Source organism: Hypomesus nipponensis, chromosome 13 (genome assembly GCF_054491055.1).
Source record: "Hypomesus nipponensis isolate SF chromosome 13, ASM5449105v1, whole genome shotgun sequence".
Classification (NCBI taxonomy): Eukaryota; Metazoa; Chordata; class Actinopteri; order Osmeriformes; family Osmeridae; genus Hypomesus; species Hypomesus nipponensis.
In genome coordinates, this window is record NC_140373.1 from 10,327,459 (window position 1) to 10,351,672 (window position 24,214).

The window sequence follows — 24,214 nt, forward strand, 5'->3', positions numbered from 1 at the left end:
GAGGCAGGCAGGGAGGGAGGGAAGGGGGAGAGTGAGCGAAAAGGGAGGTGGACATGGAGGAAGAGTCCTGGCTTCCACTGAATTTGTAAAGCTGACCTCCAGTTTGAGGATCTCACCTACAGAAGAGATCAACAGAAAGCGTGTTCGAGAAAAGGAGCAGCTTTAGAACAGAGCCTCATCCTGGAGACTCTCTGCTACAGCAGAGGAATTGGTCTCTCGTCCAGAGGTCAAACTTGATGTATTTGTACATGACTTCTGTGAATGTTGCACATCTTTGAGGTCTGGTATCGTTGTTGTTGCTGCACTAAAAAGAGTCTTTCCTCAGAGAGGAAGCTGAAACCACATCTTTCATCAGCGTCTCACAAGACCACATCTCTTCTCTGATAGCCCAGATGCATTCCAGACATTCTTCCACGGAGCAGTTTAGCTACTGTTGTGTTTTCCTAGACATGGTAAAGACCCTTGAACTTGCACACACACACACACACACACACACATGGAGAGGGGAAGAGAGAGAATAGCAGAGAGGGAAGGAGCGAGGGAGGGAGAGAGTTAGGGGGTGAGAGGTGGGGGGAGTCTTCCAATGTCACTTAAGACACTCAGAAAACGCATTGACCTCAACAATCACTATGATTTCGAAGAACCAGAAAATGACTGATGATTATCTGAAAATGTCAGGTAAAAATAGACAGACTTGAAATAAGGAACGAAGGGAAAGAAAGAGACAGACGATTACCAGACAATGCCACCCCTAACCAATGACACTCCTCCAATTGCATGCAACCCATGTTCCAATACTCCTCCTCTCCAGTCTTTCTTCTCACCACCCCCCTCCCCTCTCTCTTCCTGGTCCCTCTCTCCTCCTGATATGGCAGTGTAGCAGCACGTCTGGTCAGGGAGGCGAGGACAGACCTCAGACACCACAGAGACTACAATCCACTCCAAGCATGAGCTCACCAGTTTACGCTACGTATCCCACAATCCTCGGAGGTCAGAGAGGCCTGTCCCAGCCCCCGTGTCAGGACCAGCTGCGGACCCGGCCAGACCCAGCCTCATCCCCGCTTCATCCACATCTTCAACCCCACATTCAACCCCAGCCTCCAATCCCAGCCTTAGTGCCAGCCCTAGCTCCAGCCTCATCTTCCAGCCCCAGCCCCAACCTCAGCCTTCCACCCCAGCATAAGTCCCTCCCTCAGCCTCTAACCCCAGCCTCAACCTCCAACCCCAGCCTTAGCCCCAGCCCCAACATCAGCTGGCTGTGCTGTGGCCGCCGGTGACCTCAGCTGGTGACAGTGGCCAGCTGTTGAAGGTCTCTGTCACCACACACATCCAAACATCAACTCAACTTTTCTACTCACTGACTTCACCACCTTCCTGAGCAAGTAAAACACACACACACACACACACACACACAAACCCACTGTCTCTCACACATACACACAGACAGACTCCTTTTAAGACAGCAGGACACAACTACACTGGGAGGTCTAGACTGGTAAACAAAGGCCTTAGACTTCAAGGTTTTTAGAAGTTACTTTCCCTACATAATGTAATAATCTGTTAACAACACGAATGAGTAATAGAATCATTTTACAGGAAATATAATATATAATATAAATATAATCATACGTACATGTAGTATGTATGAAAGGGACTCCTTTCTCACGCAGTGATGCTGCCCTGAGTGTGTGTGTGTGCCCTTGTGTGTGCACCTGTGAACCACGCAGACCTCCATGGCAGGATTGTGTGTGTGTTTGTATGTATGTGTGTGGCTTTATGTAAGTTCCCTTTGTGTGTGCACCTATGGACCACTCATGCCTCCATGGCAGGCTACTATTTCTTGTGTGTGTGTGTGTTCATGCTCCAGGATAGGGAGATCGCCAGCCTTTCAGAGAAAAACGGCCCCAGGAATGCTGTGAATGATGGAGCCTTGGGTGCGCACGGCAGCCCAGGGATTGGCCGGTTCCTGTGGGTCCAGCCCTATAAGGCTGCAGCTGAGGACAGCGGGCGGGAGGGGAGCTGAGAGGACTCCATGTTTGGGCTGGGGGAGGGGGAGGGAGGGGTAGGGGGGGCCAGGGGCCTACATAAACGCCACCGAGGCCAAAGAGGGGCCACTCTCCATCTCCACACGGCAAACCCCCCGCCTAGCACTGTCAGGGTAAGTGGTCCTCACAACCTCCTCCCTCTGCTCCTCTCCTGCAACACCCTCTCCTCCCCCTCGCCTCTCTTCTCCTCTCCTCTCTTGTCTTCCCCTCTCCCTCTCCTCCACTCCTGTCTTCTTTGTGTTTTTTGGGGGCGGCTGTCCAACCAATAGCTCCTCTCACCTGCTTTAATCTGTGGTTTACTCTCACCTGCTCATCGGTAATCTGCTCATCGGTTAATCTATTTATCTAATTCAGCGCTGCAGAGGTCATGTGTTCAGAGCTAGATTCATTAGTCCAGGTTTGACCCGGCTAATACAGCAGATTATGTGTCTGTGAGTGTGTGTGAGTGAAAGAGAGAGAAAGAGAGGTGGCAAAAGAGAGAGAGTGCTAATTCTCAGAGTGTTGCTTGGCATCAGTAGTCGAAGCTCTCGTGTACATGCTAAGCCAGTAGACTGAGTCGCTTGCTCAGCAGGATTAAGGGATGAGGTGGAGATGTGTGTGTCGTTTGTTGTTGGGGGGATGCAGTAAATGTAATGTCAAGATCCTCTGTTGGAGCTGACTCGTGTGTTTATTGGTCCTTGTGGATTTGATTCATTCAGGACTGCTGTACAAAAGCCTTGGTCAGGTTGTGGTTAACACTGATTTGTGACATTCCATGGAATCGTGACGCTTGTTCCAACTGAACTGCAAACTACCTTGGAGTTTCAGTTTGTTATTTCTTGACTTGAACGTTGTGGAGTCTTTCCCCGCTAAAGATGGAGTTTGAGGTGCAGACCAGGGGGGCAGGAGGCAGGCTGCATGCTGCTGAGTTGGGCTGTGTGAGAGGAGATAGGAGGAGATCCAAATGTTTTGCTGTCAGAATTCAGACTGACTCAGTCTCTGAGCCCCTCCGCAGAGAGAAAAAAGATGTTCCTGAAGTTCATGACTAAATATGGTCCTTCTAGATGCCGCCCTCTCCCCCAATCCAAACTTCGTCTCTCTGTTTTTCTTCCTCTCCGACAGGCAGGGTGAGGGAGAAAAGGAGAGTGGGTGCGGGAGGGTGAGGGAGAGGAACAGAGGAGGCTAGAGAGGGAGGGAGCGTTTGTACTGACCAAAGACAGACATGACTCTGCATCATTTCCTAATTAGGAAGTTTTCCCAGGGTGCAGTGCTCATTCATGAGCGAGAGTGCAGTTGTAGAAGGGGAGAGGAGGAGGGGAGGAAGAAAGGAGGGGAGAAGAAGGGGGGGGGGGTAGGGAGACGGACAGAGGATGCTACTAGAGAGTTTCTCATCCATAGGTGTTTTATTCTGAAAACAATGTGATGAAATGATATCTGCAATTTGTAGCTATTTGTGTTATGCAGAAACCCCCAGAAATCCAAAACATTTCCAAACTTTTCCCCCCCATTTAAGTTGAGTTATAGTTGCCATGTAGTTCTGAATGGTCTTAAGTTTGAAGATGTGTAACAGGACCATATTTAGATTCCAGTCAGTCTACCTGGGTGTGGTCACTACTACTACTGATAAACAAACATGCACGCACACACACACGCTCACACAGAAAGACACACACACATGCATACTTGCTTGCAAAAGCAATTTTTACACACACTTTGACCCCACACCCAGCCTCCACCCCCCCCCCCCCCCCCACGCAAACACACCAGTGACGGTCTGTCCCTCTGCAGTGACTGTTGTCCAGAGGGAGGAAGGAAGGCCCAGCTGAGAAGTGACCATGTGTGACGACGAGGAGAGCACCGCTCTGGTGTGTGACAATGGCTCCGGCCTGTGCAAGGCGGGCTTCGCCGGAGACGACGCCCCCAGGGCCGTCTTCCCCTCCATCGTTGGCCGGCCCAGACATCAGGTGAAGCCCCATTGGTCCCCCGTGGGGACACGCGTGGCATAAATAGACTTTGATTGGCTGAGTGAAAGATTCCATGTCCAATTTTGGATATTCATTATTATATTTTCTTTATATTTTTTTTACTTTCATAGATGTCAGATTGTTTTTCGTTATTTTGGTGACTCTTTATGTGTTATTGTGTGTATATATGTGTGTGTGTGTGCATGCTGACTCTGTCTCTCCGTGCCCCAGGGAGTGATGGTGGGCATGGGCCAGAAGGACAGCTATGTGGGAGACGAGGCCCAGAGCAAGAGAGGTATCCTGACCCTGAAGTACCCCATCGAGCACGGCATCATCACCAACTGGGATGACATGGAGAAGGTATGACACGTATGCCCTCGCTGACAGAGCTAACGCGCTAACTGACCCTGAGGGAGCAATCACCCACACTCCTCAGTCAAAGCCTGCTGTGAACGCACAGGTAGACCATCCGTAGGAATGGTTATGGTCTCCTGAAGTATGACAGTACTACGATAACATTTGACAAAACATGTTACATTTAAGTTGCATTCATTCAGCTTTAATTCAAAGTGAATCACATATGGTGCATGTGGAAAGTACAACGGACGATCTATTGTAACATTGAGTCTGTTAGTCCAGTCAGTCCTTGTGGAGTACTGGGACACACATTACAATAACATGGCATTCCATATACTGACCTAGATTCCATCATGTGACCAGAAATAGCTTCCATAGCCACCCCTGGTCACTGTGTCTCGGGCTGGGAGACCCTGTGGAAATTGTGGGTCTATTTCCAGAGCTAGAATATACTAACAGATCACAGCTTAGATCTACATGATACGTGGCTGTGTTTAGTGTCTGCAGACACAGGTGTTTAAGTGTCCTCCTGAGCATTGAACCCGGATCACTAAATCTGGAGGTTGGACGTAAGCATCATCACGATGCCAAGAGGACATCCGTGGTCATCCAAAATGCTGTGTTTACAGAATTCTAGACGCACAGCGTAGCTCCGCTCGCCAGTCACAAATGTTCTGGCGTGTATGAGAAGGTTCCAAACAGGCTCCACCATACAGTATCTCAGCACCACAGCTCCTCGCGACCTCCCACACGCTCGCTCTGACCCCACGTGACTCAGGTGTGACTCATGCTGTCAGAGTGCCGGATGACTGGGGCAGCCTGGTCGCCACATACTGTCAGCGGCCAGCAGGTGCACACCGCAGATGGTCTCGTTGTCCTCCCACACAGACTCCACGATGGCTCCGCCGACACCACCACTATCTCCCTCTTCATTGTCGTGACTGTCTTCTTCTGTCTTCTTCTTGTTCGTCGTCACCATTATGTACTTCATGTCCTCGTCCTTCTCATCTCTATTAATACATTATTGTTTTGTGATGTCTGACGGGTGGTTGTGTCCGACCTGATGGCTGGTTGGTGTCTCGTTGTGTGATCTGATTGGAGGTTGGCATCTCTGTGAGGGATCCGATTGGCCTTTGTGTCTCTTGGAGTGATGTGATTGGCGGTTGTGCCTCTGTGTGTGATCTGATTGGTAGATCTGGCATCATTCCTTCTACAACGAGCTCCGCGTGGCCCCCGAGGAGCACCCCACCCTGCTCACTGAGGCCCCTCTCAACCCCAAAGCCAACAGGGAGAAGATGACCCAGGTACACACACACACATTCATAGACCAGCACACACACACACCTGCACAATGTGGAAGCAGTACACATTCATTTTACCTACACACTCAAAGTCACTGAAACTCACATTGTTCACCAGAAACACAAAGAAACCTCTGGGTAACATTGTGCAAACTATTTATCAAATTGAAGTGATTCATCCGTATACTTAATCATATGTGTTTCTGTTCCAGATTATGTTTGAAACCTTCAACGTCCCTGCCATGTATGTAGCTATCCAGGCTGTGCTCTCCCTCTACGCCTCAGGACGCACAACAGGTCAGTCCACCTGTCAATCACTCAGCCTCCTCCAAACTGACCAATCGGGTTAACTCACCTCATCTTATTAAACCAGACTGACAGTATGGTTGCATTCCACTTTAAAGACGATCACACCCAAAACAGTGACTCTTCACAACAAACGACGCGTGCCTCTCAGGCACACCACAGCAACTGGAATCAAACCCACAACCCTCCTCTTCCTGTCCAGGTATCGTGCTGGACTCCGGTGACGGCGTGACCCACAACGTGCCCATCTATGAGGGCTATGCCCTGCCGCACGCCATCATGAGGTTGGACCTGGCGGGCCGCGACCTCACCGACTACCTCATGAAGATCCTGACCGAGCGAGGATACTCCTTTGTCACCACAGGTGGATGAGACAGGGCCTCACACACCCTACACATGGGATGGGATCTAATACACCATGCACACTGGGCAGGATCTAATACACCATGCACACTGGGCAGGATCTAATACACCATGAACACTGGGCAGGATCTAATACACCATGAACACTGGGCAGGATCTAATACGCCATGCACACTGGGCAGGATCTAATACACCATGCACACTGGGCAGGATCTAATACACCATGCACACTGGGCAGGATCTAATACGCCATGCACACTGGGCAGGATCTAATACACCATGCACACTGGGCAGGATCTAATACACCATGCACACTGGGCAGGATCTAATACACCATGCACACTGGACAGGGTCTTTGTCATAGAGGATTCTGATAGGACCTCATGTATCGTACACATGGGATTCCAGTCAATGTTGCTGGGATAGGACCTTATTTACAACATATATGGGATTCCAGTCAGTCTACTGTCTCATTTAATTTGACCCCAATCGACTCTGCATGGTAGGGAGATGTTGTTCTGTGTTGGAGTCTTACAAATGTTACAAATGTATGTAATCTGAAATGCAGTAGGGAGGCCTGTGAAGACACCAGTTAGTCATGCCACACACAAAATACTTTTTAGAACTCCTTTCTCTCATTCTTTCTCTCCTCTCATTCTCAAACTCTCTTTCCTTGTGTCCCCCGTCCAGCCGAGAGAGAAATTGTCCGTGACATCAAGGAGAAGCTGTGCTACGTGGCGTTGGACTTTGAGAACGAGATGGCGACCGCGGCCACCTCCTCCTCGCTGGAGAAGAGCTACGAGCTTCCTGACGGACAGGTCATCACCATCGGCAACGAGCGTTTCCGCTGCCCCGAAACCCTGTTCCAGCCCTCCTTCATCGGTGAGACATCTCTCTCTCTCTCTTTCTCCAGAACCTTCTACCCATGTTTCCCCCTCTCCCCAGGCATCTTCCTCCCTTTCTCTTCTGGCCATCCTTTCTCTTCTCCTTTCTATCTCTTTAAATTGTGTGAGTCACAACAGGCTTGTCAATCCAGATCTGTGATCTACTGTCTCTGTTACTTATCTCTGTCCACACACACACATCCCCATCCAGGTATGGAGTCTGCTGGTATCCATGAAACCACCTACAACAGCATCATGAAGTGTGACATTGACATCCGTAAGGACTTGTACGCCAACAACGTCCTGTCTGGAGGTACCACCATGTACCCCGGCATTGCCGACCGCATGCAGAAGGAGATCACCGCCTTGGCGCCCAGCACCATGAAGATCAAGGTGAGGTTACACACACACACACACTCAGATGTGTTTTTTAATCCTATTGTGGCCCGACCATTTACTCACTTTCGAATCTAACATAAAAGTTGTGAGGCCCATCAAAATGGTAGTGAAACAAGACCACACATAAACACACACAACATTCCACATCTTGATTCTGCAGTTCACCTCCAGCACTAACCCCCCCCCCCCACCACCCCATGTCACCCAGATCATCGCCCCCCCAGAGAGGAAGTACTCTGTCTGGATCGGAGGCTCCATCCTGGCCTCCCTGTCCACCTTCCAGCAGATGTGGATCAGCAAGCAGGAGTACGACGAGGCGGGCCCCAGCATCGTCCATCGCAAGTGCTTCTAGACACCCCCCTCCTCGCCCTCACCCCGCCCCACCACCCCTTCCCAGCCTGGGCCACTGTCACCCTCACCTTCCCCTCTCCCCTCCACCCCTTCCAGTCCAAGCTCTGTTCTGTTTAGCTCTGTTGCCTGTAAACTGTGAAAGTGGTGCCCCTGCCCTCGCTACCTCCTCTTCCCCCCTCTGACCCCCCCCCTCCCCTCTCCCCAGCCAGCCAACCGCCCCCCCACCCCCACCCCCTGACCTCCCCCTCCTTCCTGTCTTTGCACTGCCCACCTCCCCGAGAGAATGCTGGTTGTTGTTGTATTGTTTATTAATGGTTGTTGTTGTTTATTACGAATGAATAAAGCTTGAATGTGCAGCTGGTTACAGTACTAAATGTTCGGGGGACGTTTCCTGGGTGTGTCTGCATGTGGAGTCAGATGATAAGGGATAAGAGCCCTCTAGTGGTCAGCCTGTTTAACTACATCCTTGTCTGCTGTAATATGATAGAGGCCAGCTACCATGTATTGCTACACAACTGTTTGTGTGGATTTGAAGGTGAACACCCCAGGACAGAATAAAGCTCTCATACAAGGCTCACCATGTCTCCACTGTGTCCTCATTTTCAATCTCAGTCCAATCAGAATCAGCTCAATGCTAAGTCTGAGACAGATGTGTGGCACGTCATGGACTAAACGGGATTGGCAGGGCTCCCATTTCTGACGCGCGATGTCACCCCTCCGTGTTCTGGATTGCTGATGAACTGGATCTCAGCCTTGTCTCCGTTCTTCAACCTCATTCCGCATTCTTGGTTTCTACGAGGCCTTTTAAACATGTCAAACCGGCTTCCTCTGGGTCTATGAATGACACTGACAGGACTGGCCTTCTGAGACACTGCTCGCGCAAGGGCCAGACAACTAACATGTTATTTGATCTCTACAGCTCTGCTATCTCTAATTTGCTAGTATCTCTGGCTCCTCGAGAGCTGGCATCTGTAGAGCTGCTCTCTCTAAAGTTGGTATCTCCGGTCTGCCATTTCCCATAGCTGGTTCTGCTCCAGCTGGTATCTCTCGAGCTGCTTCCTCAATAGCTGATACTTGATCCAGACACATAGGCCCGTCCACAGATCCACATAGGAGTGTGATGAGTCAGGCAAACATGACATCCACCAGATCTCCACTAGACATGGAAGGGTGTTGTGCGTATTAGGAGGCCCATCCACATGGTACAGGGTATATCAGGTGTTGGGTGTGTACAACAGACAGTCCACAGACACAGGACGGATCAGTAGCAGTTTTATTAGTAAACCGGCAGTGTAAAAGAGGGGCGTGTCCTTCACATACAGGCTCAAGGGTCACGGCCGACAGTCCACACACACGCGCACACGCACGAAGCCACAAGAACATACGCGTTTGCTTCAAGCTCGTAGCCACGCAGTGGGACATGGGCTTTGACGGAGCAGAGACAGTGCAGTCCCTGAAGCACATGGGTACGGACGCCCCCTCGCTCTCCAGTGGACCCTGTGAAGGCTGTCAGCGGTGACGGAACCTCGGGGAAGGGCTCTTCCTGCCTCAGCTGCCGACGGAGATGAACAATGGTGGAGCTCCCCATCCCTGGACAGCTAACAGTCCACTAGGGGTTATTATTTCCTCAGACTGTAACTAATCTGACTCCCAGCAGCTGTTAGAAGGGTGTGCACTAAATGAGGGTTGGGGGAGCCCAGAAAGAGGGTTGGAGAGCTCTGGACTAGCTGGGAAGGAGCTTTGAGACACCCACAGCTCCTGAGACATGACCACCTGGGTATAGAATCAGCATGAGATAGAAAAATAAGACAGACTTTGTCTATTGCCAAAATACTTCAAATGATCCTTGTGCCTCGGAGCTTTAGAGAACTCACCCTGAAACTTGGTACCCCTCACAGAAAAAGGGTAAAGGAGAGGAGGATATAGGATAGGACAATATAGGAGAAAAGATAAGGCGTCTACGGTGTCTTTGTTTGACTGATATTCTCAGAGCACTTTGGTAGGGCTTCTCCAGACAGTAGAACAACCTCTAGGCGGAGGGATACGTTAGGTCCTGTTTGGTTGAGCTTCCCCAGACAGACCACCTCTCTAGGTGAAGGGATATGTTAGGTCCAAATCACCACTTGCGACACACATTGTTAAAAACTTTAAAGACAGTGACATCCAAGTGGCCAATGCGTTTACCAGGTAGATGTCAAACACTATCACAAAACACAAAAGCAACTTCCTAAACCAGTAGCCACAAAGTTGTCATCAGAATTCAAGCAGTGAGTTTCTCATATTACTTCAAATGTTCACCAAACCTGGCTCAGCAAGATAAGTCTTTACACACACACACACACACACACACACACGTCTGCGCAAGCACACATATACACACACACACACACGCACACGCACACCATCTCTGAGACATTTCAGGCCTTGTGCTGTAAGGCCTTTGTCAACTGGTCCTTCCTCATCGAAAGGCCATCGCATAAACAAGCAGGATGAAAAACAACAACAGCAGCAGCATTAAAACAACAATAAACGTCAACAAAGTTCACAGCTCCACTGTCCACGTTCACGACACTCCAGCGTTCAACAGGCCCTCTCCGTTTACAGTAACGTCTTCACAGAAATAAATAAAAGTACAAATGCCGTCATGTAAACAAACATTTCCACTCTGCGATGTGGCAGGGGAGGGTTGGGCTCATGTTGGCGTCAGGCTGTGAGGGGGGGGGGGTGAGGGTTCATGGTGCGGAGGTGAGGGTGGGGTGTGGTGGGGTCTCCTCTCTGTCACCTGAGGTCCAGCACTGTGGTCTTGTAGTCCTTCAACACCACGTGCTTACAATGCTGCAACACAAAGAGGCTGGATGAACAACCATGAACCCAGGAAAGAAACACACACACACACACACACTATAACAAACACATAGTTGGAAGAAGACATTGAGACAACACCAGTGTAGATGTTAACACCCTGAAATCGGTCACAGTGCTCTGAGGGGGGGGGGGGGGGGTGTAGAGTTACTCACGGTGAAGAGGGGAGGGTCCTTGGAGTGGGGGTGAAAGCCTTTCATCCTGCAGCCTCCCACCTCCCCCATGCCTGGGCCTGTGAGCCTGAACACCCCCGTACTGACACACACACACACACACACATCAGAGAGGGACAGACAGTTGTACTGAATAGTATCAGATGAGACACCCAAAATAAACCACACCCTTCCTGAAGGCTGAAGGAGACTTACAGAGAAGAGAAAGAATTTGAGAAAAGAAAGAGGGTGAGAGAGAGTAAGAGGAGACAGTGAGTAGAAGAGATGACAAAGAGTGAGATCATTTCAGAGAGAGAGACAGAGAGAGAGAGATAGAGAGAGTTAGAGAGAGAGAGAGAAAGAGAAAGAGAGTAGAAGAGGGCGAGCCGTACTCGTTGTGTTTGGGGGCGCAGACGATGGCGATGGCTTCCGGCAGCATGAGCTGGTAGGAGCAGTGTGTGTGCAGGTCCACACTGGACAGGAAGGCTGTCTGGGTGGGGTGGGTCTGGGGGAGGGGGGCACGTATAAACATGTTACATCTGTGCTCTTCATGCATCACTCATCACTCACTTTCTCCCCCTCAGTCTCTCTCTCTGGCATATTATCAGGGATCCCTTTAGCCTTTGCTTCTGATGAACTGTAGGCTGAATAACTAGAACATGCTTCTCCATCCCTGGTTTCCATGGGGATATCTGATTATGTCATTATTGGAGGAGGATTACAATAGGGTCACTTTACTGTTATTACTCAACCTTGCACTTTGTCTCCGCACACACAAACACACACAACACAGCCAGAGTAGACTATCAACTTAATTTGTTGTTGGTTGAAAGACAGAGACAGCGTATGAGAAATAGAGTGAGTGTGCGTGTGTGTATGTGAGAGTGACTGTATGTGCGTGCGTGTGAGAGTGACTGTGTGTGCGTGTGTGAGAGTGACTGTGTGTGTGTGCGTGTGAGAGTGACTGTGTGTGTGTGCGTGTGAGAGTGACTGTGTGTGCGTGTGTGTGAGAGTGACTGTGTGTGCGTGTGTGTGAGAGTGACTGTGTGTGTGTGCGTGTGTAAGAGTGACTGTGTGCGTGAGAGTGACTGTGTGTGTGTGTGTGTGTGTGACTGTGTGTGTGTGTAAGAGTTACTGTGTGCATGTGTGATAGTGACTGTGTGCATGTGTGATAGTGACTGTGTGCGTGTGTGAGAGTGACTGTGTGTGTGTGTGAGAGTGACTGTGTGTGTGTGTGTGCGTGTGTGAGAGTGACTGTGTGTGTGTGTGTGTGTGCGTGTGTGAGAGTGACTGTGTGCGTGTGTGAGAGTGACTGTGTGTGTGTGTGAGAGTGACTGTGTGTGTGTGTGTGCGTGTGTGAGAGTGACTGTGTGTGTGTGTGTGTGTGCGTGTGTGAGAGTGACTGTGTGCGTGTGTGAGAGTGACTGTGTGTGTGTGTGAGAGTGACTGTGTGTGTGTGTGAGAGTGACTGTGTGTGTGTGTGTGAGAGTGACTGTGTGTGTGTGTGAGAGTGACTGTGTATGCCCTCACGTGGATCCAGCCCAGAGTGAGCAGGTTGTGATGGTCCTGGAAGCTGAAGAGCTCCTCAACGTTCTCCATGTCACAGTAGTCCGGCCCGGCCGACTGTTTAGGGACCACCACGTGGGTCAGCACAAACTCATTATGGGTCTGGAGGGAGGGAGGTTAATGTAATGTTGATGTTGGTTGACCTAGCACGTTCATTTGACAAGCTTTTCACGCGTTCACCAGGCCATGTGTTCATAAGGTCTTCCGGTATGTTCACGTTTCTCAGAAGGTCACGTGTTCAGTCGGGCGTGTCGGTGTGATCATGCCCTACCAGTTTCCCACAGAGCACGCCGCAGGTCTCGATGCCGCGGGCCGTGTTGCTGTCGGCCAGCAGGAGGAAGCGGTAGGTCAGGTCTCTGGAGAGGACCACTCTCCTCAGCCCCTCCACACGCTGGGCTGCACACACACACACGCGCACACACACAGACGCGCACACAAACACATGCACGCACCCACACACGAGACACACACAGAAACACACGCACACACATGTTTCAAACCAGGATCCAACACGTCGCTGCCTTGTGTCGTGAGGCCCAACATTTCACTTCCCTCAGCTCCCTGCTCCAATCAGCTATCAGGATTTCACACAACACAAGATCCACTCTCTGGCCTCCAAATCTGGGCTAGCATCCCGTGTCCACCTGACCCCTCCCCCCCCCCCCCCCCGTAGCCCGCGACCCCTGGATGACCCCAACCACTCACTGTGGACGGTGGCCGGCGTGCCGGCAGCTTTGGCGCTGGGCGGCGGCGGCTTGTTCCTGTCAGGGTTGGGGAGGGCTCGGACGTGGTTCTTGGCGGCCTGCTTCGACAGGCACGACCCGTCCGTCTGCTCAGGCAGCTTGGAGGACGCCTCCTCCCTGCGATTGGCCAGCTCCTGGCGCCGCAGCTGGTCCTCGAAGTGGCGGAACTGTTCCGACTCCAGCTGCATCCGGCGGAGCTGCGCCACGCGCTGCCTCTCCTCCTCCAATAGGGAGAGGCGCTGGAGCTGCTGGCCGCACCCCTCCGCCACCACTGCCTGGCTCTGGAGACACATCGTTGGAGACGCGTGATTGGACAATTTTGAGGGGTGCTGTCGCGGGGGTTCTCCAACTGAGAAGCGTCACAACTCGTTCGGGACGACGTCCGTTTAGAAACACGTGAGCTGTTCCAACACACAGCTAATACAAGGTGGGTGTGTCCTGTCTCTCTCTTTGGTCCAGTACGAGTCTCACCATCTGTCTGTCTGTCAACCTGTCTGTCTTTCTGCATCTCTGCCTCAGGGCTTAGAGCCAGAAATAGAGCTGTCAGTCAGGCTAGCCAGACACTAAGCTGATTGGGGTGGACTGTCACAGAACGTTCTCTTGTACCAATTTCTCTACTTGTGTTGCAATGTAGTGCAAACCGAGTGCACCCCATGTAGCCAGTGGTGTGCTAACCTGGCTCCTCAGGTACTCCGTGTGTTCTCTGTTGTACTTCTCATGTAGAAGCTTCTTCAGCTGGTCCTTCCTGGGGAACGCCACTTCCTGTAATTTCTGCAATGGCGTGAAACCAGGAAGTTATGACACGTCACACTCAATTTCTGCAACTCAAATTCACAGCATTTTGTACCAGTTGTGGCCCCTCCACACACCCCCTCCACCCCCCCCCCCTCCAAACACACACGCATGCCCATTTTTGTCTGACAGAGAGCTTGAGTCTTAGATCAGCACTATGGGCGGTCTCTATAAAAAGCAGGGCGGGAGTGTGGAGGGGAAGGGCTGAGGATTAGGCAGGGTTTGGGTTAGGGAGAGGTTCTTCCTGGGTTAGGGAGAGGTTCTTCCTGGGTTAGGGAGAGGTTCTTCCTGCGTTAGGGAGGGGTTCTCCCTGGGTTAGGGGGAGGTTCTCACTGGGTTAGGGAGAGGTTCTTCCTGGGTTAGGGAGGGGTACTCCCTGGGCTAGGGAGAGGTTCTCACTGGGTTCGGGGCAGGGACGAAGGGGGAGGGGGGGTGGTTGGGGTCCTACCTTCATGATGACCTGCTTCTCTGGGACACTGCACTGCTGGTAGTCCCTGTGGGCTGGAAGCTTCTCCACAAACAGTCTGGACACACAGACAGACAGACAGCATGAGCATAGCCCGGCTTATGAGCTGGAGCGTCCTGGCGTGACTATTTGGTTGTATGTCCTAAACTTCTTTGCTCTGGTATTGTGAAGGAACGATGACTATACTGCTAATCGATGCTGCTATACCAATCACTACCTCAAGTATGTCAAATGTGTAATGCTTTATACTAAAACATATATCCAATTGTGATCAATTGATTTATTAAAGAACAGATGGGATCAGGCAACATGTGTCTGTGAAAAGTAAGGTTGTGCTGAAATGTATCAGTATAGTAAGTACATAAGATACTTATAGTAAGTATCGTGCTAGAATGTCACTTTGGTGTGTGGGCAAGAATGCCAATGTCAGGCAAACTTTCTGGGAGTGGAGTTAGTGACGCTCGGTGACTGGTGCGAGCACAATGGGGCTCCTCAGCTTTTGAGAGCAGAGTGTCAAAATGAGGGATAAGGTCATGCTGGGACTGTAACTCTTCTCTGCTTCAGGATGAATCAGACCAGCCGGTCTGGCTACCTTTGAATATGCTACCTCTGTCCTAAGGCCCCATTCCCCTGGTGACCCTGCCCCCCTCCCCCCTTCTCACTGTATGCCCCCTGTCCTCACCTGCCCTTATACATCCTCAGACCTAGGAGTGGTCTGCCCCCCCTACTCTTGGAGACACAACCCCCCCCCACCCCTTCTTTCCCTGGAGCTCCCACCATCTCGCACATCATCAGGACCTTGGGGTGATCTACTCCCTTCCCTGGAGAACCCCCCCTTGATTACATCAGACCTGTGGGTCTTGTCTGCCCCCCTCCCTCTCTGAACATCATCAGATCCTTGGACTGCCCACCAAGTGCCACCATGAACGCCCTGGACATTTAATTGGATAACCACATTACCACCCCATGGTCTTCATCACCTATCACAGACCTCCCTCCCAAGGACAGGGAGACAGAACTTGGACTGGGCAGAACTCTCTCTGATCTCTGTCACGACCCCTTTCTCAACGAAGGCCTTCGTCTGATCTATTCTGTGACTCAGAACACCAGGATGTTCTAGACTAAGAACACCCTGGTGTGTTTTTTTTCATTGTGAGTGCATAATTTCTTAAACTTCAAATAACTTGGTCCGGTATTTAACCTTGTATCATTCTCCACTACCCAGTTTGACACGCCTTAACAGTATACATGTACTGGTCTGGTACAGTCAATATTTTGGCGTTGGTCTGGTGTATCTACTGGTACAGTATACTGGTCTGGTATGTGTACTGGACCGCTATGGGTGATAGTGTGTCTCTCACGTGATGAACTTGTTGTAGAGGACGTAGGCGTTCTCCAGGCTGCCCTCCTCCAGGTACACAGCCGCCATGCGCTCCATCTCCACCCCGGAGCGGAAGTAGCGGCGGGGGGCGATCTCCTCGTTGATCTCCACGCTGCAGCCCATCTTGCTGAGAGCCCGCACGCGCTCCACCGCCGCCAGGCTCACGTCCGTGTAGTCCGGCTCGGCCGCCAGCTTCTTCTGCGGACGGGGGAAGGGTCGGGGGTCAGAGCTTGGGGACACCGCAGACCATGGCAATCTGACGTGTTTACAAGACTGGAGTGTGTGTGTGTGTCCATGTCTGTGTGTGTGGGAGAACCAAGACTAGCGGGGACTAGTTGATGAGGCACTCCACAAGTCTATTTTTCTGCATTCGACCCCATTTTATGGCTCACAGTGGGCCAGTGTGGTGCCATGGATGATGACTTACAGAGACTGAGGAAGCCTTTGGCACCAACAGCCTAACAGGCGGAAGTGACTCTCACTCTCTCTCCCTCCCTCGCTCTCTGTGCCTGAGAAGGAGCTGTGTTTGTGTGGTGAATGTGTGTGTCTGTGTGTGTGTGTGTGTGTGTGTGTGTGTAAATGAGTGTGTGTGTGTAAAGAGAGATAGCCCCTCTCTTGTCCCCCGCTCCTCTATTCATAAAGAGAAGAGGAGGAGTGGAGAGGCTGACATCCGCTCCCTGCCTCCCACGTTCCCTTGCACCCCAGGATGGGGGGATGAGGCTGAATGGAGGGATGGGTAGGAGGGAGGCAGGGAGGGAGGGACAGAGCAGCAGCTGTTGGGAAACTTTTAAAAAAAAAAGTGAGTGAGAGGAAGCTGTCTCTGTCCCCCTTCTCTTCTCATCCCCCTCCACCTCCTCTCATCCCCCACCTCCTCCTCTCATCCCCCACCTCCTCTCATCCCCCTCCTCCTCTCATCCCCCACCTCCTCTCATCCCCCACCTCCTCCTCTCATCCCCCACCTCCTCCTCTCATCCCCCACCTCCTCCTCTCATCCCCCACCTCCTCCTCTCATCCCCCACCTCCTCCTCTCATCCCCCACCTCCTCCTCTCATCCCCCCATCTCCTCGTCTCATCCCCAAGCTCCAACTCCCTCCACCCTGCCTCCTCCTCTGTCTCACTCTCTCCTCACCCCCTCTCCCAACTCCAGCTTTCCAACCCCTTTCACATCTCTGAAAGGATCACAGATCTGATCTTTCAGCAGATTGCAGAAAACAGCCATTACAGATTCTGCACGCTGAATCGGCCCAACATCACACACACACACACACACACAAGCCTCACCAGCGTGTTGAAACTGAAGCCGTAGTCCATGGTGTGTGTGGTCTTCTCTGGTCGCTCACAGGCTTTGCTCTGCCCACACAACTCTCGTCCATCTGCCACCTCCCATGATCCTTCACTGCAGGAGGGGGGGGTGGGGGGTGTGAGGGTAGACACAGAGGGTGCTGATGATGGTGACCTGGAGGTTAATAAACCCTTCAATCCTCTTGTTTTTTTGTCTTTCCATCCATCAATCCTCCTTTCTCTTGAATCTGGTTTTTATTTAGGTCTTTCTCTTTGCTTTCCCTTCCCCCCCTCCCTTTGTCAGGTTGACTGGGTATGTGTTTTTAATTGCAGATAAACAGGCTTTTCTCACAATTTCTGGGAATTCGCAAAAAAATAAAAAAAGAGTACATTTAATTCTAACATGTTTTTTTCTAATAGCCAATGCCTTGTGGCCTCCAAGAAATGTGCTACAGTTGCTATGACAGCTTGTAACCAAGCAGCAACGCCGGGTGACTCATGTGCAAGTCTGCATCTGAGAACTCATTCTTGGGTGAGCTGTGTGTGTGCACGTGAGTTAGTGTCCATTGACACATGAGCGCGTGTGTGGCAACTTAAGTGTGTGTGTGCTTGTGTGCAGGCTTGCTGCCTGCATGGTGGGTTTGGGTGTTCCTGTGGCTCCGCTCTCCACCACTGACCCAGAGTCGGTTTTCCCACACATGTCCACAACCTCTCCGCCAGGGCAGAACAGACCCTGGAACCGATTAGCCACCTTACTGTGTGAAAGTGCTCCGGTCAATGGCACGACAGTATACAGCTGCCATGGCAACGCTTGGTGTGCTGTTACTAAGGACCAGAGAATGAGGTTGTGAGGGAACACACTGGACCCAGGTGACTGGAGGTATTGAGTGCTGCTGGATGTGAAAGAGCGAGGGCTCTGCTGACCGAGCATGTTAATGTGAACACCGTTCCACACGGTTAGGAAAGGGCAGCAGTCTGAATGAGAAGACAACAGAGACAGGTTGGGTCAACAAAGAAAAAACAAAGTTTCACTTCATGTCTCGGCCAAAGTAAGCCTTTCCTACACTATCAAACCGGTGGTAAACCCTTCAAAACGTTGACAGAGCCCTGTAAATGATCTACAAAGATCCTCAGGGTGTTCTGTGGAAGTGTTTTCTCCAGTGTTTCTCTTCAGTTCTTAAGTCACTGGCTGGCACTTATTGTTGGCTGGCCAAGCTGCTGGCTCCTCCCCCAGCCCTGGACATCATGTTCAGACAGATGGACATTCAACATGTTTCTGCTGAGCACCAGGGCAACAAACTGACAGAATAGTTCTGACGCCCGGACAAGCTAGAGCCGCTGCTAAGCGGTGCTGACTCATCATCAGTGATGACTGAGGCTGGGAGAAAGTAAACCCACTCAGATGGTATTTACAATGGAAATGAAGAGAAACCAACAACAAAAAGCACCAGTCAGTCAGGGTCAATATGTTAGTCAGGCACACTGGTATAGAGGAACAGTCATTCGGTGAGGTTTAGTCAGTCAAATTGTCATACAAAAAAGAAACAGTCATTCAGCTAGACAATACCAGGGTAAAAACAGATAGTCCATCAAATAGTCAAATAAAAAAGAAAGTCATTCCATTTGACACTGTCAGAGCAAAAACAGTCAGTGAAATACAGTCATATAAAAAATAAACGGTCATTTATTTAGACTGCCAGATTAAACCAATACTGTCAGGTAAGCACTGTGATATATGGAACAGATACAATCACACAAAAAAGAGATGCTGTTATGCGTATAGAACGGTATACGAGTATGTAATCTTACGCTGCACCTTTCACAGTCATGTACGGCTCTATACCGATTTGCTATGATGACTTTGCAATTAGCCGACTATAGACTGAGCTCGCAGAATAAATCTGAATGTGAATCTCATTTTCAGCACTGGCAAGCTTGAGTGACTGATTATTAATTGGCTATACAGAACTTTATTCCTCACAACATTTTAATATTTGAGTTGTTAAAGTTATAAATATGGCAATCTGGAACTTCCTGCTTTTCGTTTCCTGTTGGAAAGTGTTGCTGCCAGGAGATCAGAGCTCGAGTTTTAAAGGTGAGAAAATCGTAACAACGTAAGGAATGCATCTCCTCCAGATTCTCTACAGGAGGCTAAATCATCACTGCGAAGTATTCCCTTATGACTGCTGGGTTAACTTGGCTAGAGAGGGAATGCTAATGAACTGGACCTGTCAGACCTATTATTGACCACTGAAGAGTGATTTACAACCAATGCATCAATTCATCAGCGAGTACCTCGTTACGTCCTGTTAGGCTATAAAACGAATGAATAAATTGTAAATTAAATAACGCACACCATTCGATTAAAACAATCAATAATGGACACTATAGACATGTACATTTGGGTCTCACCAGGTAATTCTCTCGGGTCTCCAATGGCTGATCCCCTTGCCCACTCCACATCGCCGCCACGGTCACATGTGGTGCATGCTAGAAAGTGGAGCATGAGCAGCAACCTGCTTGTTAGCTTTCTAAATCGTGCGTAACCAGTTTAACAACCTATCCACTCCCCTTCACGAAGAAAATAGAATAGCCTACCTTTAGAAATGAATGATATGAAGTTTCAAAATGTTATAAAATGGCTGAATGCCGTGGCCCAAATCTGATGCGCTAAAGCGAGTCAGATTGATATCCTGAGCTCAATGTGAAGTCAGTGTGCGCGGATCGGCTGCTGCATCGGCGGTGTACTGTACAATGTCAGCAGCAGCGGTGGACCCCATGAAGGGATGTGTCATTCGAAGGGGGCGGAGATGAGAATACACTTCAAACATCCAGCGCACTACAGGACAAAGGAACGAATGCCCCACGACATTGACACAGCGGTAGTTCTTTGTGTCACTGTATAATTCATTTGATAATTACTTATAATGACGTACAGCTGCACGTAACAGCTATAGATATGGCCTTATAAAAAGGCGGCCGCGCAGCGCCTTGTAGGCAGTGGTGTAGTGGTAAAATTAGAGGGGCTAAACTATTTATTAAATTTAAATAATTTATTTATTTACAGGGTCGTCAAGTTTGGAGTGACATTCCCGGAGACCCCCCCCCCCCTCCCCGAGACGAGCTTTCACGTGTGTTCGCGTCTATTTTGCTTACCTAGTAACGAACGTACGGTCGCCGAAAATGGTGTGTATTTGTAGTTATTTCGGATTATTCCAACGACAGAATACAAGGCGCTGGGAATTTAGATGAGCGTAAACGTGCATAACCGCTATTTAGAGGTGGATAAACACAATTTCCGCAATTTAGAGGTGGATAAACGCTATTTCGGGAGGTGCATAAACGGCGTTTACATGCGTTTAGCCTCCACTACATCCCTGGCTGCTTGTAGGCTACTAAAAACCGAGCGCTCTCGAACGATTGGCCACATGGACCATAATCTCGAGATTCAAGGCCAGTGGGGGAAAAAATCACAAACTCTACTACGCGGGGGCATGGACGAATTATTTATCTGAAAGGCAATTTTAGCCTACATCGGCTGCTAATCCCGACAAAGATGGTGATTAAAATAGAAAATACATCTATTTGTTTCCATATGCATAATGGATAAAAGTAAATTAAATGTGACCCCACCCCTCCCCGGAACACACACGGATTGGTTGGACTCGTAGGAGACTCAGGTTAATTAAACCATTTATCCCAATCCAAACAGGAAAGTCGAATGATGAATAACAACGCGCGTATTAGGTAGCCTACTGCATATAGCCAACCAGCCAGGATAGCTGTGTCACAATACACGATCCTACACCATTACATTGTTGACTCACCACTGAAAGTCGCGTACATTCCACACTCTATACTTCGGATCAAAATTGCAAAAGCAGGGATCATCTTTGAAGCCCTTAGAGGAAGTGATGACACTTCGCTATTGTTCGTCTCTCTACTGTCTTTAAAATAAATACAGTTTAATTGACTATTGAAAGCAAGGTGTCTGGAGTCCCAGATTGTTCTGAACACGCATTTGTGTCCTTTCTCTGGAGAGCCTACGTCATTGAAGAAGTGGAGACATGGGGATCGTATATTCGGAGGTAGGTACACTTATTCACTAGGAGACTTTTAAATCTCCTAACAATATTTCAGTTGTCCAGGTTAGAGTTACGGCAACAGTTGGACTATGTTATTCTCGACGTGTAGCTAAATCAAAGCGGTATTAGAGATGATAGCAGCCCGTGCTTCAACGCGGTCCACGGTAGTCTATCCAACGATCTAGTCCTAAAACAAACATTAAGACGTGAGTTGTGTCAATACAATGTATCACAGCATTGACAAGCAACATCCTGTCGTTTGTTTGACATGAAAATGCTGCTACAATAGTTTGACATCAACAGTGTTTCCAAACTGTTACATTTGGGCATTTTTGTCAACTTATTGGTATTGAGGTACTGTCCTTCTTATTGTCCTAATGTGATTTAGTTGTTCACCAATGTTAGCTAGGCGTGTGTCAGGGTCCTTATTGGTGGATTTAAGGCTTTGAGGAGTGAAAGGTAGATTGAGGTAGGATATTGATGGGTGTGACCTGGTTAGACTAGTGTGTAAACCAGCTGACTGGAACGACCTGTTCTATTATCACATGCTGTCTGGTTGGAGGGCTAGCAGACCTGTTAAACTAGACTTATAGTTACTTAAGTATCACTGACTATCCATTTGCTCCTCTCATTCGTGTAGACTGTCCATTCATGACAGCTTATAAAACAATCTTTGTTTATACAGAGGAAGAACAATAACAGGTTGATTGATCAACAAAGTATGACAGAGACTGTCATGGCAGACTGTCTAGTTAGAAGAGGTGGAGAAGGTGAGGGCTGCTCTGGACTTTCAGCCAACCCCGCATTCCTCAGCATCAAACGTTCTCTTGGCCTGTTCTAGACCTCTTCTTGGAACAAGCAGCTCTTTAATTTGACGGTTCATTGCAATGTAGGCAGTGCCCATCAGGAGCCAGCTGTGTCTTGCTCCAGTAGTGGGGGAAACAGGCCTCACGTGTGTGTTCTGGAAATAAAATGTAGAAAATGCCTGTATAAAGGTTTTTTTGCATATCTGTCTGAGATTGGCATGATTTCTCCTACATACTTGGAGGTTATGATTTAAAAAAAAAGCTCAATATCCTCTTGTTTATACCCCCCTCACACACACACACACACACACACACACACACACACACACACTAGCCCATCTGCCAGGCTGCCTACGATGATGATCTCCACAGGGTGTACCTTCTCCTCAGCGAAGACAAAAAGAACCTCAACGCTCAAGACGGTCACTATGGAGACACGCCCATCATTGCCGCCTGTCGCCGCGGCAACACCAGGGTGGTCAAGTACCTGTTGGACCACAACGCAGAAGTTTCGTTGAGGAACAAGGTAGGGTTCGGTTCGTCCTACTGAGAGGAGCTAGCCTGGACACAAGGTTGGGTTTTGGTGTTGAGTACAGCTGGGAAACAGGAAATGTCTCTGGGAATGACAGCATTGTGTAACTCCAGTTGCATGTTATTTGAGTGACAAAGACTTATCATGCTGCCACATGTCCTTGTTTGTTTATAAGAAGCCCCTGGGTTGGAGGTTTGAACGTATGGCTATGATTCATGGACTGTCTTTTGTTTGTTACCATTTCTCTCACATTCTCTCTCTTATTCCCTCTCATTTTCTTTCTACTCTTTTTTTGTCTTTCATTATCTCACATTTTCTTTCTCCATTTCTATCTAATGTCTATGATCTCTCTTTCCCTTTCTCTCTCTCTCCCCCCTCCCCCTTTCCCTCTAGAAAAACAGAACATGTCTCCATTATGCTGCCAGAAGGACCTTCTCCCTCCTGGACTACCTGATGATTGCCATCCTCATGCCCATCCTGCTGATTGGATACCTCATACTGGTATGACTCTGATTGGATACCTTCTATTTGTAAGACTTTCTGATTGAAACCTCACGCTTTGACAATTTACTGATTGATGATGTAAATGCTTCAACTTTGGTAAAAGGTATTTGTTCAGTTCGTAGCTAGCAAATGTCCTGCCCGGTATGAATGTTACTATTTGCAAATGGAGGTATGTCTGGAACTTTCTATGTGTTAACAGGTACAAAAACAGAAGAAGAATGTCAGTCTGTTGAACCTGGTGCTCAGCAGTGCAGTGGAGGTGGATGCTGTGGATAATGTGAGTACTGCATTCTGATCCTGTCCTTTCCTAAAATAGCTGCGAGTACAACACATGGATTCGTCCTCTACAATAATGATGTGAGTGCTGCTCCCATCATTATTGTAGACACAAGAGATGTTCTGTACTCGAAGGACAATTTCAGTACTTTACTTTGACCAGACGTACAAACCTGTCAGAACAATCATCCAACCATCCATTTAACCTGTGCCTGTCTGTGTGTGTGTTTCAGAAAGGCAACACAGCTCTGCACTACGCCTGCCAGAGGAAGAGTCACCGCCTCGTTCCCCTGCTCCTGGAGAAGAGGGCTGACACGTCCATCCAGAACCATGTGAGTAGGACAGCAGCCACTCGCAGGAGACGGCGGAACTAGCACTCAACACCGTTTCAGTTTTGAGATCATAATGGCGAACCTCATAGTTCCAGCTGACGAGGTCATGAACTTCCACTTTCTCCCTTTGGTGTGGAACGTCTTGCTTCTCCTTTGGTCCTTACGAGGACAGTTCTTGTGGTGAAGCCATGGTGTTTTTCTACTGTGTATGGTGGTCATGTCTGACGTTTCTATTCGGCCAGAACAAGGAAACTCCTCTTGATATTGCCAGAAGGTTGGACTTCAAGAAGATAGTCGCCATGTTGAAGAAACCCCACTGAGGGCCACCGCTGACTGAAGTCAAGGGGGTGGCACTGGCCACCATTGGAACATATCTACATGGGTGCTTTGATATTTTATTTTTGTACATACATGTAAGTAACTGTTGGAAGGAATGATATGGTGTTTCAATAAATCATGAAAAACAAATGTTCTGAAAAAGCAAGTC

The 24,214-nt window shown here is 49.4% G+C and overlaps 3 protein-coding genes across 5 annotated transcripts; 2 read left to right on the forward strand and 1 right to left on the reverse strand.

The window, feature by feature from the left end:
- Positions 1-2,051: 2,051 nt before the first annotated feature.
- acta2 (actin alpha 2, smooth muscle) lies at positions 2,052-8,526 on the forward strand. The gene is made up of 9 exons (XM_084669365.1): positions 2,052-2,158; positions 3,813-3,988; positions 4,220-4,348; positions 5,539-5,649; positions 5,859-5,943; positions 6,155-6,316; positions 7,006-7,197; positions 7,411-7,592; positions 7,807-8,526. Exons 2-9 carry the CDS (start codon positions 3,860-3,862, stop codon positions 7,948-7,950), a joined length of 1,134 nt encoding a protein of 377 aa, XP_084525491.1. The 5' UTR covers positions 2,052-2,158; positions 3,813-3,859; the 3' UTR covers positions 7,951-8,526.
- Positions 8,527-9,205: 679 nt separating this feature from the next.
- Positions 9,206-20,215, reverse strand: stambpl1 (STAM binding protein-like 1). The gene is made up of 12 exons (XM_084669470.1): positions 19,791-20,215; positions 19,605-19,682; positions 17,193-17,307; positions 15,892-16,109; positions 14,513-14,588; positions 13,948-14,043; positions 13,235-13,553; positions 12,801-12,925; positions 12,494-12,631; positions 11,356-11,468; positions 10,967-11,066; positions 9,206-10,784 (listed from the first exon to the last, which is right to left on the reverse strand). Exons 3-12 carry the CDS (start codon positions 17,220-17,222, stop codon positions 10,728-10,730), a joined length of 1,272 nt encoding a protein of 423 aa, XP_084525596.1. The 5' UTR covers positions 17,223-17,307; positions 19,605-19,682; positions 19,791-20,215; the 3' UTR covers positions 9,206-10,727.
- ankrd22 (ankyrin repeat domain 22) lies at positions 19,237-24,207 on the forward strand. Of its 3 annotated transcripts, none has more exons than XM_084669477.1 (7): positions 19,237-19,287; positions 21,233-21,280; positions 22,418-22,609; positions 23,009-23,116; positions 23,319-23,396; positions 23,629-23,727; positions 23,970-24,207. In XM_084669477.1, exons 2-7 carry the CDS (start codon positions 21,260-21,262, stop codon positions 24,045-24,047), a joined length of 576 nt encoding a protein of 191 aa, XP_084525603.1. In that variant the 5' UTR covers positions 19,237-19,287; positions 21,233-21,259; the 3' UTR covers positions 24,048-24,207. The 3 variants fall into 3 exon arrangements, with proteins under 3 accessions (XP_084525603.1, XP_084525604.1, XP_084525600.1); XM_084669478.1 differs by lacking the exon at positions 19,237-19,287 and adding an exon at positions 20,336-20,378; XM_084669474.1 differs by lacking the exon at positions 19,237-19,287 and having other exon boundaries at positions 20,693-21,280.
- The last annotated feature ends 7 nt before the right edge of the window (positions 24,208-24,214 follow it).